This window comes from Excalfactoria chinensis, chromosome 15 (assembly GCF_039878825.1).
Source record: "Excalfactoria chinensis isolate bCotChi1 chromosome 15, bCotChi1.hap2, whole genome shotgun sequence".
Classification (NCBI taxonomy): Eukaryota; Metazoa; Chordata; class Aves; order Galliformes; family Phasianidae; genus Excalfactoria; species Excalfactoria chinensis.
This window is the reverse complement of record NC_092839.1, coordinates 12,175,632-12,190,963: the sequence shown is the minus strand read 5'-3', so window position 1 is coordinate 12,190,963 and position 15,332 is coordinate 12,175,632. Positions and strand designations below refer to the sequence as shown.

The window sequence follows — 15,332 nt, the reverse complement described above, 5'->3', positions numbered from 1 at the left end:
TTCTGATTTAGTGATAAGGTTTTTTAACATATTGGGCATTTCATCACTTTCTATCGGGAGTCAGCGTTGAACCAACAAAGAAATATTTTTTGAAATCAACAACAACAACAATAATAAAAAAAGGAACATAAATAATACGCCTCCCTCTGACAGAAGGGCTTAATATTCCCTTCAGACGGGTAGGAAATTACTCAGATTCCCGTCCTTGTAAACATGTGTCCTGGCCTATATGGGAGACGTGCTGTGCCGCCCTATGGGCCAAACGGCGCGGATCCGAGAGCAGAACCGCCTTCCTGAGCGCTCAGGAAACGATTCCATTTCTTGTCCCACGTGGCTGAACTTCATTTCACCCAGTGCAAATAAAATTTAGTACATCTAAAGTTATTTGACACTTTTGATATGTTTAAAATAAATGTGGAGAGATTTAATGATGTGAAAGTTCATGACTCAGTAAAGATTGCTCCCTAGCTGGGGTCTTAGGATAGACACCTATAAAATCAAATTATTATAATCACAGGAGTCATGAGAAAAAAGTAGGCCCTGCTGAGTTCTATTCACCGAGTTCTTGCATTCATTATACTCCTCCTAGTTATGAAACAAAGGGACGAGGTAGGCTGAAATCTCAAAAGGTTTTCTCAAGTCATTCTTTGCAGCAGCATTTTGTGATTACTACGGTGAATTTTTAGAACGCCGATTCATGTGCCAAGAGGGGAGAAAAAGACACGACTCCTCAGCTGCCTCCACCAACAGCGCTCAGTTTTAATGATAACTCCCCAAATTATGGACACTGGCAAATTAAAAGCAAGCGCACGAGTTATCTTCATGGGAGAGCGCTGTGCTCACCAATAAACGGCCCAACCTAAGGACAATTATGGGCGACACGAAGGTCGGATTTTAAGAGTGTAACTCACACTGACTCGATGCTGTCTGTGATTTAGGAGACAAATAGCTTACCAAACTCCTTCACGCACGCACATATTCCCCATCTATTGTGGTACCCCATCAGCAAGGCCGTGTGATTACATTTCGGTCAGCAGCACACATTTACACACAGGAGAACATGGATATGGCTGTTTTATAATCAGGAAGGTTATTTCCCAAAGCCGCTATTGCCTTTATGCATATATCTGCACGCTGACCTGGGACACGCTGAACGCACACACAGTAATTAGGTCATTTACTTGGGCATTGTATTCCTTTTGAGGCTTAAAGGGTAAAATGTCTCTGTGCACAGAGTGGTGTGTGATGGTATATTTTTCATGTTTGTGCTTTGTAATGAAGGAAAAAAACAGAAAGGGAAGGATCAAATGCCAACATTTTTGTGAGGAAAACAATAATTATGGGTGCATACTTCACCTGCAGTTATTTACAAGTGGAGTTTAGATGGGGGAGATGTCTAAATCCCTGATGGAAGCTCGCCGTCAGCAGTGCAGACATGTTGTCTGGCCGCAGCCTGCCGGGCTCAATGGGATTATGCTGGGGAAGGAGCAGCCAAGCACTCTGGCTCCCTTTAAAAACCAAGGCAAAAGGTTTCAGCTACAGGCTCAGCTGACTGAAGTGCACATGTTCTTCTTCAGCCAGCTACACTGGTTAGCTGACCGAGCAGGTAAACCCTCCCATGTTTCTGTTGGTAGGCACTTACATGTACCACAGGTTTAGATGTACAGGCACATATCCTCAGCTCAGAGGAGTGGATAAACAGTGACTGATCTGAGCCAATATTTCAGACTCATTTTCTAAGGCTCAAAATTCAGCTTTGGAAATACATACGAGGCTGCTAATGGGAAAATGCTCTAGAGATTGCCAATTTCCTTCTAATTACAGAGTCGAGCGTAGGAAGTCCTCTACCAATCAGCTTCAAAGAACTGTCTGTGGACAACTTAGTACTTTGCTTTGCAACATCTTTCTCAGGTGGTACTCACATCAGATTCCTCCCTCAGGTGTTTGTGTGGCAGTTGTGCTCCAGCCCCCCATCCCAGAGCTGATGCCAGAGGAACCACACCAACAGACAGCCCTCAGCACCTGCTGGTGGGCATCCCCACAGACTCCATGCTCTCAGAAGGGCCCACTCATCAGTGGCCTCACAAGAAACACAGCTGTCGTTATGCTTGCCAATGAATGCCCCACAGGATAGTTCAAAGAGTGCTTGCATCCATGACAAGTGTCAGCACCCAACTCCCAAGGTGAAGATCAGGTGGAACTGCTGCCTATCAATCCCACAGGATGGAATATGAAAGGAACAGCAAGTCCAGGCATTCAGAAGAATGGGTTCAGGTTTGCTCTCTTGGCTCAGGAACCCCAACCAAATGTTGCAGTGAACCAGACCACAGTTTTGAAAGTGCAGTTGCAAACCTACCTTCATATCAGAGTTTACATCACCTCTCTGCTGTGGCAGCACTATGTGCAGGGTGAGCTTTCCTTTACCTGTTTCCATTTGTGTGTGTGTGTGCATTTTGGGGCCCTGCAGTTCCCTCCTGCTGTATTTCAGACCGTGTGCTCACCTTGCATGAAATGCTCTCTGTCTATCTCTCTATTATTATTCCCTCTAAACTTTCTTTGTTACCTGCTCCGTCTCCTATTATTTCCACTGTGTCATCAAAAACTGACTCCGTACAGTCTGCCAATTAGCCTTTGTCTGTCAGCACATTCATCAGCATCCCGAAGAGTGATGGTGAATGGCAGAGCATGGCAGTGCTATTTGATATGCAGCCGTATGTCCTTGCACACAGATGTACCACTGCTGATGAAGAGGGAGGATGTGGAGGACGTGGCTTAGATTTCCCAGAGACAAAACTTTTGGGAAGAAGCAGGCACAATTAGTGACAAATGAAACAGAGTGAATTACAAAAGCAGCGCTGCCAATGCTTCAGAATTAACAGCAACGTGCGCAGAACATCTCTGCATTTGAAGCTGACTGTTATGAATGTGGACCTCCTGTGTGTGCAAGGGATAGAAGCCTGGCACGGATATTTCCAGGAAACAAAGAGAATTAACAGCACAATCTGATATTACATACCTGTGAGCGGGCAATGCAAACACAGCTGCTTCTGTTCCTGTTACAGTATGACTTCGGCGTACGACGCACACTGCATCCTTCTGTGGAAACATATAAGTATGCATTATTCAAAATTCAAATATTAATGATCACATAAATATTCTATGATCTTGGCTATTACTTTCAGAACAAACATTTTAATTTTAAGATGTCATATTTGTAAAAGCTGTATTTTGAGTAAGAAAGAGAGAGAGGAAGCGAGAGGCAGACCCCGCTGGAGGTGTCTCGGTGCCTCGCCATGCTACCTTTGCTCAGCAAATTCACGACATGGTTAAATGGTTTTTAGCTCCGCAGGGTTCACCTTCTTCAACATTTACAGCGTTGCTATTGAAAAGCATTGGGAGAAACAGAAAGCAAATGCACACTGGTTTGTGTTTGGATGAACTGTAGGTCTGAAAGTGCACACCAGTAGGTAGGATTAGATTTATGGGGCTGAGCTTCAGAGCAAACTTCAAGGATATGTAGGACCAGAGCAGCGGGATTAGGAGAGAAGCCTATAAAACTCCAACCTCCTATCACTAGATCTTCACTAAGAAAGAGATGTTTCCAAATTAATCAGAAAGCAAAGTAAAACAATAAATTAAAAAACATTAAGCACAAACGAGAGTTATGACTTGTCTAGACAATCCGGATCAGAATTTCAAAGGGAAGGAGGAAGAAAATTATATTCATGCCAAAAGTCAGCTTTTGTGTATGCAAATGGAGAGTTATTACCGATGTTGCAAGCAGATTTCCAGATATCATTTCAGAATCAGCCTGCCGCATCTCAACGAGCTCTATTTTGCAAGTGCTCAGCATGCGCCCCTGGAGCCAGATTCCCAGCAGAGCTCTGCAGTGCCATCACAGTGGGGTGGGACGCATGAAGCACTTGGAAGAAGTTGGTTCTCACTTATTTAATTAAATAGAAACAAAGGGCTTTTGGAAGCGAAGAGCTGAGTGTGAGCAATAACACACAGAATCTGCCCCAAAAGCGTTTCACAGATTTGCACGCTATCCATCCATTCACAGTCGTTGATCCAGTTCTCCCGAATCATTTCCATTTCTCAGGGGTTCCTGCACACATCCAAGGAGCCAGCCAGAGCCCCACCACTGCTGTGCTGCAGGAGAGACTCTCGTGGACACAAATAGGAATGAAGCGTGCACAGAGCCCTCCTGCCTCATTGCGCCCAGCACAGCGCAGCAGTTGTTAGCATGGAGGACACCAATGCACAACCTCTTGCTCGTGGTTCCACCTCTCAGTTGTGATGATGCAACAGTTGGGTTTCACACGTCTCACCAGAGTATTTATTTGTGCTTTTCTCGACCAGTGCTCATTTGTTCATGCCCTCAGCATCATGGTTTCCTGGCAGCAGGACGCAGGTGCTCCAAAAGCATTCCCTGCAGGGAAGCTCCATGCTGAGGAGCTCCGTGGAGGCTCTGGGTTGTGGAACGTCTGGGATTTGGTTGCATGTATTGGGGAATATCTAATTAGCACATGTGTCTGTCTTGGTGATAAACAGGGATAGTTACGATCATGTGTATGCACAGAGGCAAGAAGTCAGTTCTAATACAGTTAAAAACACTGAACAGTTGATCTCAGGAAGAACTGTATAGGGGCCAGGGAACTTGAGAAACAAGATGTCTGCAGAAAGATCTATTGGAATAAGACGTGATGACAGCCTGTGCATACAGGTACTGCTCACACACTGCTGACAACTGAAGCAGGCTGGCTACGAGCTGAGTGCTTGGCAGGGTGCAGGGCAGGAACAAGCCCAGGGCCACAGGATGCTCCTGCAGGCTCACTGGGGCTCTGTCCTTCCTCCTGCCTCTTTTTGGAGCAAGTGCAGTCATGGAGTGGCACAGCAGGGACAGGCCCTGTGCTCCAAAGGGCCAAAGCTGTGTCTTAGATTCTGTGGGTGGTATCCAGGCTGCACCCAGGTGATGAGCACCTACAGCTGAGGAACACCATGATCACACTCTTGGCTGATTTCATGGAGGAATCATTTTCCTTGTCTCAGCACACTTCTCTGCAGAATTTGTGTTAGTTGTGAGGTTTTCATATATTTTATAGGTCTTTGCCTTTCCATTTGCTGATGTCAGAATGAATATATTATGCCACATTCTATGTCACTGGGTAAGCTTCTGTCTCTCCAGCTTCCTTTCCATTGCTAACAAACTCTTGGCAGAGGTCTGTACCAGCCAGTGACGCGTTAACCATGTCAGGAATTGCATCTCGTATTGCTCTGCAGAGAAGTGGTGCTCGGTGTCCTCTGTGATCAGCTGCCAGGGCCAAAACCAGACTGGGAGCTTGGAGGAATAATCCTTCAGCCACAGGGCCTGACTTATTCATGCTGTTAGCATCTGAAACTGCTGCTGACCAAATGGTACTCAACAGGGTCACACCTCAAGGATGCAATTCATTTTCCTCATAATTACCTCTCTGTTCTAAGAGCCTGGACTGTCTCTTTAAAGACAGATTATCTGCGGGTTCAATAAAGCCACTCAAAACCACTGAGGAAATAATCTTCAGAAACATCCCGTGAGCACAGTGCGGATGGGGAGAACTGGGAAGAGCTGCAGCCACAGCGCATCGCTTGCAATACAATATCCCTTGCAGTTCTGACACTGCTGGCTCCTTTCAGACCAGGTGCACGTGCTATGGCAGTTTTCTCTGCAGCAGGAGGCAAACAGTTCTGTGCTACACTCAACCTTTGCATTTTCATCTCCTGTAATTCCTTCTGATACATTTCGCCACATGATCTTCAGATAGGATTTGTGTTTTCTCCTGGGCTGTTTCTACTGTCCTACATATGTCAGTAACTTTCTGCAGAGTCAGACCATCTTCCCTGAAGAATTTCCTATTGTCATCACTTCTGAGCCCCACTGCAGTTGCTGCCCCCGTTAATTCCCTTAAAGAGATATTCAGTTATGTGGCACCAGCAGGGCTGTGTTGCACTGTCAGCCCGGGCTGCTCTGCTTACAGACAGTTATTCCACTGCTCTTCTACAAAATCTACAACGTTTTTTCCTAGACGTAAAATCACACTGAGCCGATGGGTCACATACACAACCCTACGAGCCCTACTTTGTTTTTATCTAGTTAGGTGTGTTCTGCTATGGAGATGCCACTTGTTAAATGCTGTAAATACAAGGCAGTTGTATTATAACATAGCTATGGTTTTCCTTATTCCTCGAAATAAGTACATGCACTGCATCCCCCAAACATTCCTGTGCAGCTGCTTCTCAGCACAGACCCGTAACACACAGAATTGCAGAAGAGTGAATTTCATGGACACAAATAGGAATTCAGCATCCAATTCAATAGACTTTTAATTGGAGTTGAGCAGCCACAAAGCCTTTGCAGAACTCTGCTACGCTGAACCTCTTAATTTAGCCCAAACCCGTTTGTTGATGGGAATCCTACATCAGCCGCAGGTAAAAGTTGCTCTCTCCACTCACTCATACGTTGCAGCACTTTTTAGGACAGCGCTGTGTTTGCTTTCATCTTTTAATTTGGTACCTGATGAACTGGTACAGTGGTTGGTTTTCAGGTGTGTGTTCAGTTCTGGGCAGAAAGGCAGTCCTGCTCGGGTTGGTAATATGTCTGCCATCTGCACATGTACATCAAATGCATGTTTTACTTTCTTCCTTTGTATTCCACGTATACTGCAGCAGATAAGGCTAGACAAATGCACTTTCATTGACAAAGACTCACAGAATGCTTTGGGTGGAAAGGATATTTGGTGATGGTATCTTGCACAGTTTGTCCCCTCTGCACCACGGCAGGATTGATTGCTTTATCACCAAATGATCCCTGATGGATGAGTTTTGGGTCTGGGCATCAGTTAAAAGTGAGGATGATAATTCAGTTTTACTGATGCCACTGAAAGGGGAAGTTAATCTATTAAAATGTTTAGAAGTTTTACAATTTCCCATAAAGCGTTTAAAGCTGAACGTCTCAACCTCTGCCACGTCGTGACCTGTTCTTTCTTCTTATCCCCCCTTTTATCCATGTTTATACTGTGGACTAACCTGCCGGTCTCCATCAGGGCTTTGAGGAAGGTAAGGTGGTCTTTGAGATCCCACAGGGCAACATCGTCTGCCATGGGTTGAAACCCGTTGCCCTTTGGCATCTCAAAGGCAAGGCTTGTGCAAAGCCACCCCAGCCCCAGCACCACAAGGCACTGGGACAGATGCAAATGTGAGAAAATCAGAATAAAGGAAATTAATATTTGACACCTACAAACATATGCACATAAATATAAATACATTTATATAAAAAATCAAGTAGTTCTTCCCAGAGAGAGTGAGCTGTATGTGCTGCTCGGGCTGTGCCAACACCTTGCAGCTGACTGCACCGCCGCGCACACGGCGGCACACATCACCCACATTGCTACGACCCATTCTCCCACCGTGCCTAATGCTGATTAGGAAGGAGTCTGAAAGCTCAGCAGAGGAAAAAGCGTAGGACAGAATTATAATAATGGCAGAGACAAAGGTAGGAAAAAAGGCAACGGATGTTATCCGTGCAGCGGTAAGGTGTTCTGAATAATGCAGCTGGCAACTGCCATGAAGAAAAGCTGCCTCTGTTGGATACTCCCAGGTATCCCGTTTGGTCCCCATTGGATGGGAACACAAACATCTGAAACACGCCAGAGGCATCGGCAGGTGCTCTGTGCTGGGAAAGCCATGAATAGTGCCCCTGTTTCAGGGTCAGTGGGAACTGCCTCAGAAAAGTAGTCTGTTCACCACCAAGTCAGCAGATTGGTGTCCTCCCTGTTAACGCGGCTTGAAGGATTTTAGGAAAAAAGAGGAAAATTCAGTGATGAAAAGGTGAAAAAGAAGTTTAAACTGAACAGTGGTGGGATGGTGCAGCAGCGAATGGACAGTCATGGTCACAACCCAAAGCCTCTGTGCAGAGGAGGGGCCATCCTCCATCCACCTGTGCATCCCATGTCTGGAATGGTAATTCTGCTCTCTGAGCTGTCTTTTGCCTCAAAGTGAGCAGAACCCCTCCCACATTTCTGATTCTTTTTTTTCTTACAAATAAAAATGAAAACATAAAATCTGCTCCTTCTTCACTTCCTGAGCAGTGCAGTGAGCACAGTGTTACAAACACAAACACCATGAAGGGATGAGGAAGGTCTGGTGAAGGAGGGAAGGCTCTGCAGTTCAAACCAACTTCCAACTCAGGACTGTGACTGAGCTGCTGAGGGGCTGGCACTGCAGCTCAGCAGTGAAGGCTGGATTTCCTTTCCCACCTGATCTTGTTAGAACACAAGAGAACTCGAGAAGGGAGAGGCACCCTGAATCCCTTAGCAAACCAACAACAATAATAATTCTACTGTTGTCTCTGTGTGACCATTCTTCCTCTGCTTGCACTCCCAGGCTTCAGGCGCAGATTTCCATCCCTACAGCTTTACAGTTATTCCATACATTTAAACCTTAAACACGCAACTTCTGCTGTCTGCACCGCACAAACCCGACGGGCACACGGCTGTAAAGCTCCGACTCAGCACACGCCCGCGGGCGATGTAACTCAGTCCGCACCTATCAGCCCTCGGAATTCCCCCCGCATCAGCAGGCTCGCGGTGCCGACGCAGTTCCAAGCGCTGCAGCGACGGCGGCGGACGAGCTCAGCCCGAGCTCCGCAGCCTCTTTTCCATCTCCGCCCCGGCCAGCACAGCCGGACGCCGCGGCGCAGCCCCGCGCTGAGCTCCGCGCTGCGCTCTGTGCCGCCGCTCCGTCAGGGGGCACCGCGCTGCTCCCAGCGCCAGCCGCGTCATCCGCAATCCGCCGCCGTAATAGGCTTTGTCTGGTACAGGGCAAACCCCATTAGGCATGAAAAGGCAGAGCTACGGAAAGGAGTCGGCACTGACAGCCTGTTAAATGAGGAAGGTTCCGCAGGATGGTGGGACTCGGCTGCTTTGGGAAAAAAGCGCACACGCACACACACGCGTTACGGTTTTTCTCTCTTTTTTTTTTCGTCAGTGTAAAAATAGGATCTCAGTTTGCTGAATATATTCTTAGCTGCTGTGCGCTATCATTCACCGCCAGCTTCACAACTGCTGCTCTGTCTGCCCTGCCCAACCCCATGGAATAACCTCCACATCTTTTGCCGTGTCTTGCAATCCTTTGGTTGTACAGAATTACATCATATAAACAAATGCTCTCAGGCCAGCAGCAATTCTAAATGCAAGTGGGCAGCTGCACGTGCTGGAGCTGGCATGGCTGTGCAGGAGGAGCTCAGCACTGCCTCAGCTCCACCAGGCTGGGATGTCCTGCTGGGATGGGACAGGAGGGAACAGCAAAGCAAAGCCAGGCAGTTACAGATGGACAGTGTCAATATTTAAGCATCCCATGCTGGCATGGCGAAGGTAAGGCAGGCAGCTTTTGTGCCTCTAATTTCCTTATGATCTTTTAGTTTTCTTTTCACCCAAATCCACAGATAATGGAAACTTGGATTTTGCTGAGCGAATGGAACAAGTCTGCTTGAGCCTGGCCACAGCTCCAGGTCGTTGTGAGAGGCTTGAGAAAAGGGTCTTCAAGGCTCATTTCTGTGCCTGCAGACCTTGTGACAGACACCGCACGCAGCCCGTGTTGTTAAGATCAGGACTGCAATTATTTCTGCTGATTTGGTCAGTTTGAGCTTTTCTAGCAGAATTTCTCTAGAGGGCAGTAAGGATTCAAAGCAGCCTCAGTACGTGAGTGTCTGTGTGTATAAATTTGGTAGAAATGACAGATCATCTTTGCACAGCAGTAAAGGTTACAAGAGTGGGTGCACATGTAGGGTAGAGCAGCTAAAAGCACATAAAGCGTACTGTACACTCTTCCTTCTCATAGCATCACCCAGGATGATATTTCATTGCACATTTGTATTCTAAATTACTTAAAGTATTTTGCTTTTAATCTTGCTGAGAAAGGGCCTTTCTGTTAGAGAAGATTCAGTTGGGGTTAGTGGAGGGCATAGTAACAGGGATACAAATTGGAGAAATAAGCCAAGGGTCCGTGTGAAACCCTTTGATTAACACCCTGGAGGGCTGAGACAAGAATTTCTTCCGCGACTCCTACCTATTACTTCCAGCAAACTGAGGATACAAGAGCTAGAGCGAGGTCACAGTGCAGCGCATGTGCTCATTCGCTGGCTGCAATGTGGTTGAGCAAGCTCAGGTTCAATGGGACGCAGGGACACAGGCCATGCTGCAGGGCAGGTGGCCGGAAAAAGTTATCAGCAATTATATCCCAGCCAATACCTGATAATACGGTGTCCCTACTTACATTGAAATGTAAGCTGTTTATTAGGCTCAGCAATGCCACAAATGACAAAAGATCTTTGTGTGATCCTATAATATCTTTACATAATGTAATAGAAGCTCTCTCAGTTCCAGTGTATTAACCACTTATCGTTGATTTTAAATAGGGCAGGTGTGGTTGAATTCCAGCCACGCTGTGTTCAGCCAGATGCAGGCAGGCTCACATTTCTGCAGGTGCCTGTTTCATTGATACAAGGAGGCATAAAGCTCAGAGACACGAGAGGTACCAGCAGAGACACACAGCTCTGAGACCCAGCTGAGTGCAGTGCCAAAGCAAAACACCCAAACCCTAAAGTCTGAGTTCAACTTGGGCTGCAGACTAGAACTGAGCTGAGAATGTCATTTATGATCCAGTAATTCAGGGAGCCACTGGGTCTCTTATCTCTGTTACAGCCATCTCCAGATTACTCATTACTCAGGAGTTCGCAACAGCGGCTGCTACTGCTAGATAATTTTTATTAACACTTCACATTAATACAGACTCCCTCCTCCCAGCAGCACCTCCACACCCTCAGCTGCTCACAGCAGGGCTGCTCACACCGCCCGGAGCCACCACGTGCTGCCAGCAGTGACCACACAGCTTGGGCAGCAGCTCTGGGCAGCAGGGAGTGGTGCCCACCCGGCCCTGGTGTGCGGTCATGTTTGAGAACTTACGTATCTATAATTAAGGCATCATCAGCATGTGGGCGAGAGCTATGCCAGAATTAAAGTTCGGGGCAAAAGCATCAGAACTGGCCTGGGCACTTCAAATCAACAACCGAGGAAGCACTTTTCAAAGCAACTGACAATTAGACTGGTACGAACAATGTGAGAGTGGGCTAGATTGTATTGTGAGATTATAGTTTTAAGGAATACTAAATTTAGGATCTAAAGATGTTCATACTTGAATATATTTAAATAATTACTCTGTAAAATATTCATCCTACAATCTGTATTCTTGCTTTTCAGGTGTCTTAGCATCCAACAAATCTGTATTCCCGACCTTAAAAAGTATGTTTCTTGCCTGAAACAAATTTAAACAATAATGTAAGATGCCATAAAACCTGCAACCGCTTATGTCAAGTCAACAGGAGGTTCCATCATAATAATTCCTTCCATGCTTACAAAACAGCTCAGAGTCTGGCTCGGATTCACCCAGCACCTTCTTCTCCTTCCTGTCCTGCTCTTGCCGGTGCAGCCCCCTGCCTTGGGCTGTGCTGTGGCAGCGGCCCTGCAGATGGGGTTACCCGATGCACCTGGGCAGCCCTCAGCCCTGCTGACAGCCGTGCTGGTGTGGTCAGCACTGCACTTAATGGGCCAGCTGAACAATGATGAGAAAACCCATCTCCTCCTCTCCTGTGGCACTGCATATGATGGGAACCTTGCTGAGCATTTACTGCAGAAGTACTGATGGAGCTTTTGGTGTTAGGTTGTTGGTACAAGCAGTGAGGCTCATAAAGAGAAGTACCCCTTCAAAACAGGAATATCTGCCTAAAATAGATCTATTTCAAAGCCAGTGGCCCAAGAGCAATTGCTGTTTGGGGTCCTCAATATAATTCAAACCACACTCTCTCTCAGAAAAAGCTTTTAGTTAAGGGGCTGTGATTTTAAAAGGCTTTATACCCCACATGTGCACTATGGATCATGGAACTGGGAAGCAGTAAAAGCTGAATACAGCTAGTATACTAGGGACTGACAGCATTATGACTTTTATCAGTTGTAGGATAAATAAGTCCAGTCTTAGTAAGACAGTTAAGCCAATATGACCATGCTCCTATGCTAAAGATTTATGGCGCACAGCCCACCCTATAAAGCAATTGTTCAGAAACCAAGGGCTCTAAAGTCCTTGTTCGGACAAGCAGTCCTTGTTCCAAGTTCCACTGAGCTTCCTTCCCATTAGCTAGAGCAATCTTCCCAAAAAGCACCAGACAAGTAAACAGAGTATATGAGATGCAGGCCAACAAACGCAGCCTTTCATGCACGGCCCAGCTTGCCTTGCAGGAGCATCTGGAACAAGAAGCCAAACATCAGGAATTCATCATCTGGAAGATACCAGCAGAGCAGACCTGGAGCAGCTTATTCTTGGCTCAACTGATGGCATCTCCTGTTGCCCATGCCACAGTTCCCCCATCTACCCGACTACGCTGATAAAGCTACTTTGCAAATCCCTTTCACAGCTGTAAATGAAAGACACAGATGCCAAGTGTCATAACGAAAATATTTTTGTGGGTGATTTGGAATTATTGGGAAATCCATACTGGACGCTGCTCCTGGAATGTTATTTCAGTGCTGCTTTTCCAGCAAGAGCACTTGCCTCCAAAAACATAAAGGCCTGAAAGGATGAAATAGATCAGGTTTAGTGGCTCAGGATCAGTCAGTTACTCTTACTGCAGTTAGAAGGAGCTGAAGGGAAGATGGGTGGTTTCAGGAAGGTACCTATGGGGAGATGTGTGCCAGGATTCAAGCCTGGTGATTCATAACCTGTTCGTCAGTAGCTGTTAAATATCTGCTTTTTGCCAGCGCTCACTGTTTCAGTCTGCCAAAGATACTGGATAAACAGTCGCTGTAAAAAATTTATAGTGACTCTGGGGAAAACAAAAGCTTTTTGTGGCATAATGCAACATCATAAATTAAAACTTTTTTTTTTTTTAAATTAAGAAGTTACATCATGTTTTGATGTAATGTGATGTGGCAGGTCATGCTTTTAATTTTAATACGCTTAAAAAAGAGAGAGAGAGAGAGAGAGAGATTTGGGAGTATAAATATTGTTTCTGAACCTCTAACATCTCCTGGTAGAGGCTCGCAAGGCAGGTTCACCTCTGCCACCCGGGTTCAAGTCTTATTTCAGAAAAACAATTTGAAATGACTTCTGGAGGTATCAGCATCAGTTAATGAACTGAATTTCCACTCCACAGACCTTTCAGGAAATTGCCAAACAGCATTAGCACTCCTATTGTATTTGTCATACTTGGGAATCGCTGTCTTTGAAAGCGCTGTCATCTCCAGCTTACCTTGTTAGAAGCACCTTGTAACATCCAAGCGTCTTCAATTAAAAAAAGGTGTCTGGGAGAGCCAGGAGTGTTTCAGTGGTGCTTGAAGTCAGTTCCCACTGATTTCAGCAGCAGTCGCAGGACTCCAAGCGCATCTCTGAGCAGCCTGTCCTTAAGCAGAGGAATCTCGTTTTGGACTTCAGAACTGAGACCCATCAGATGAGCAGTCAGTCACTCAAATAGCAGCAGGTCTTTTTGGCATCGCACGGTTATGACAGCACAATTCATGTATCTTTAAACTGGTGTGAGCTTTCTGCACATCTCAGACGAGGCCTGCAATCTGGAACAGAGAAGTGATAAAATTTTAGGTTCTCTTTTCCAGAAAAAAAAAATCCTCATTTGATGCATGAGCACAAAGGGACGCTGCCTGGATTTGAACCCTTGGTCACCTCCAGATGGAAAGAGTCAGACATACCACAGGACTACCACAGAGGGGAAATAGCTTTCTATTCAGCATGTGACCTCCTGAATCTTATATTTTTATTACTTTTTCCCCAGCTCAGTCCTGACCAGAACCATGCATTTATTTAGTCATATCTGACACAACGTTACTCGATGGCCCTTGCTCATCTCTCACTGACGTGGTCTGACTTGGCCATATGTGGCCCTCGGAGGGCGATTGCCCTCATCGCACATTGGCTTTGGCTGCAGAGGAATCCTGGAGCTCTCACTGCCTCCACTGGCAGAAAGTTGGCACTTTCTGGATAAGCCTTGCATGAGCCTTGGGAGGATGAAATAGGAAATGACTACTGCAACACAGCTGAGTAATGTGGTTCATCTGAGCTGCTTCGACAACCCTCACCCTCTGCTAAGCCTGAGGTAATTGTTCAGGGGCTGTTTAGGGCAGTTCCCTTTCATTCTCCTTTCTGACATGTTTTTCTCTCTTATTTGTTTTACAAATAGTTCATTTTTCCATCCCGACTCTCATTTTTATATTTTTAATCACATTCAGAACAGAGGAACAAGAGTGACCCATTGTCCTCACGAGTGACATCTAGTCTTGACTTGACTGACAGGAGGTACCATTAGAATAAGCATCCCTTCCCTGACAGAGGCTATCCATGTTAACATTTCTGTTCTCTGGGCTATATATTTGATCTTACATAGCTGTAAATTATGAGTGACTCCATCAAAGTCAGAGGCATTGCTCCAGAGCTAACATGGTGTAGGTCAGCTCAGATTCATGCTTTTGGGATTTCAGACGTCTGGCTGGGGCTCCTGTTGCATTGCTGGTCACTTCTCTCATTCAGCTTTGTACGTGCTTAGAGTAAGTTGGCAAAGGTGCCCTATACATGTGCTTATCACACGAGTGATTGCCTTGAATTTCTTGAAGATCAGGTTCACACTGGTATTTGAACTTGATTATGAAGGCAGAAACGTACAGTACATTACTACATTGTAAGTCATATCAGGGCAATATCAAAACGGAGTAAGAGTTAAACAAAACATCTGAAACCATTTCTCTGTGTACACAGAGTGCATCTCCATGGGGTAAAACTGATCTTTCAATTCAGAGTGCACATGGACAGTAAACTATTGCAGACAGAGAAAGTTCAACATCATCAGCTAAAGAGGACAGGACGAGATTGAACTTGAGACAGTTAAACTGTAAATAGGAAAAAGATTTTGTCTTCAACTCCACAATTTTGCACTCATGTTCTATGAATGTTTCCAGTACTGGCAATTTCTCTACGTCAGGGATGAGCTCGGAATGTTAGAGGAGAGCTGTGTGGCAAAGGACAAAGAACGCAGAGTTTGACTCATGTGAGAAGGAACGTGCTCCCAAGGAATAACGTTTACAAAACCCATTTCAGGAAGTTCAAAACCACAGTGAGATCAAAAGGAGCGTGATCAGCGCAACTGGGGAAACGGCACAGAAACTGGTGATGGGGAAGCAGGAAGGGCCAGAGGTGGGCGAGTGCAGAAGGCTCTTTGTAACTGATAAAAAACAGACAAA

At 45.9% G+C, this 15,332-nt stretch overlaps 1 protein-coding gene across 1 annotated transcript in view; it reads right to left on the bottom strand.

The window, feature by feature from the left end:
• Positions 1–3,016: 3,016 nt before the first annotated feature.
• The window catches only part of LOC140259351 (uncharacterized), a 192,542-nt gene continuing 180,226 nt past the window's right edge, over positions 3,017–15,332 (bottom strand). The window contains exons 5-6 of the mRNA XM_072350588.1: positions 13,337–13,655; positions 3,017–3,096 (exon numbers count right to left, since the gene is read on the bottom strand). Of these exons, the coding sequence (XP_072206689.1) occupies positions 13,600–13,655 (56 nt within the window). The 3' untranslated portion in view covers positions 3,017–3,096; positions 13,337–13,599. The remainder of the gene's footprint in view (positions 3,097–13,336; positions 13,656–15,332) is intronic.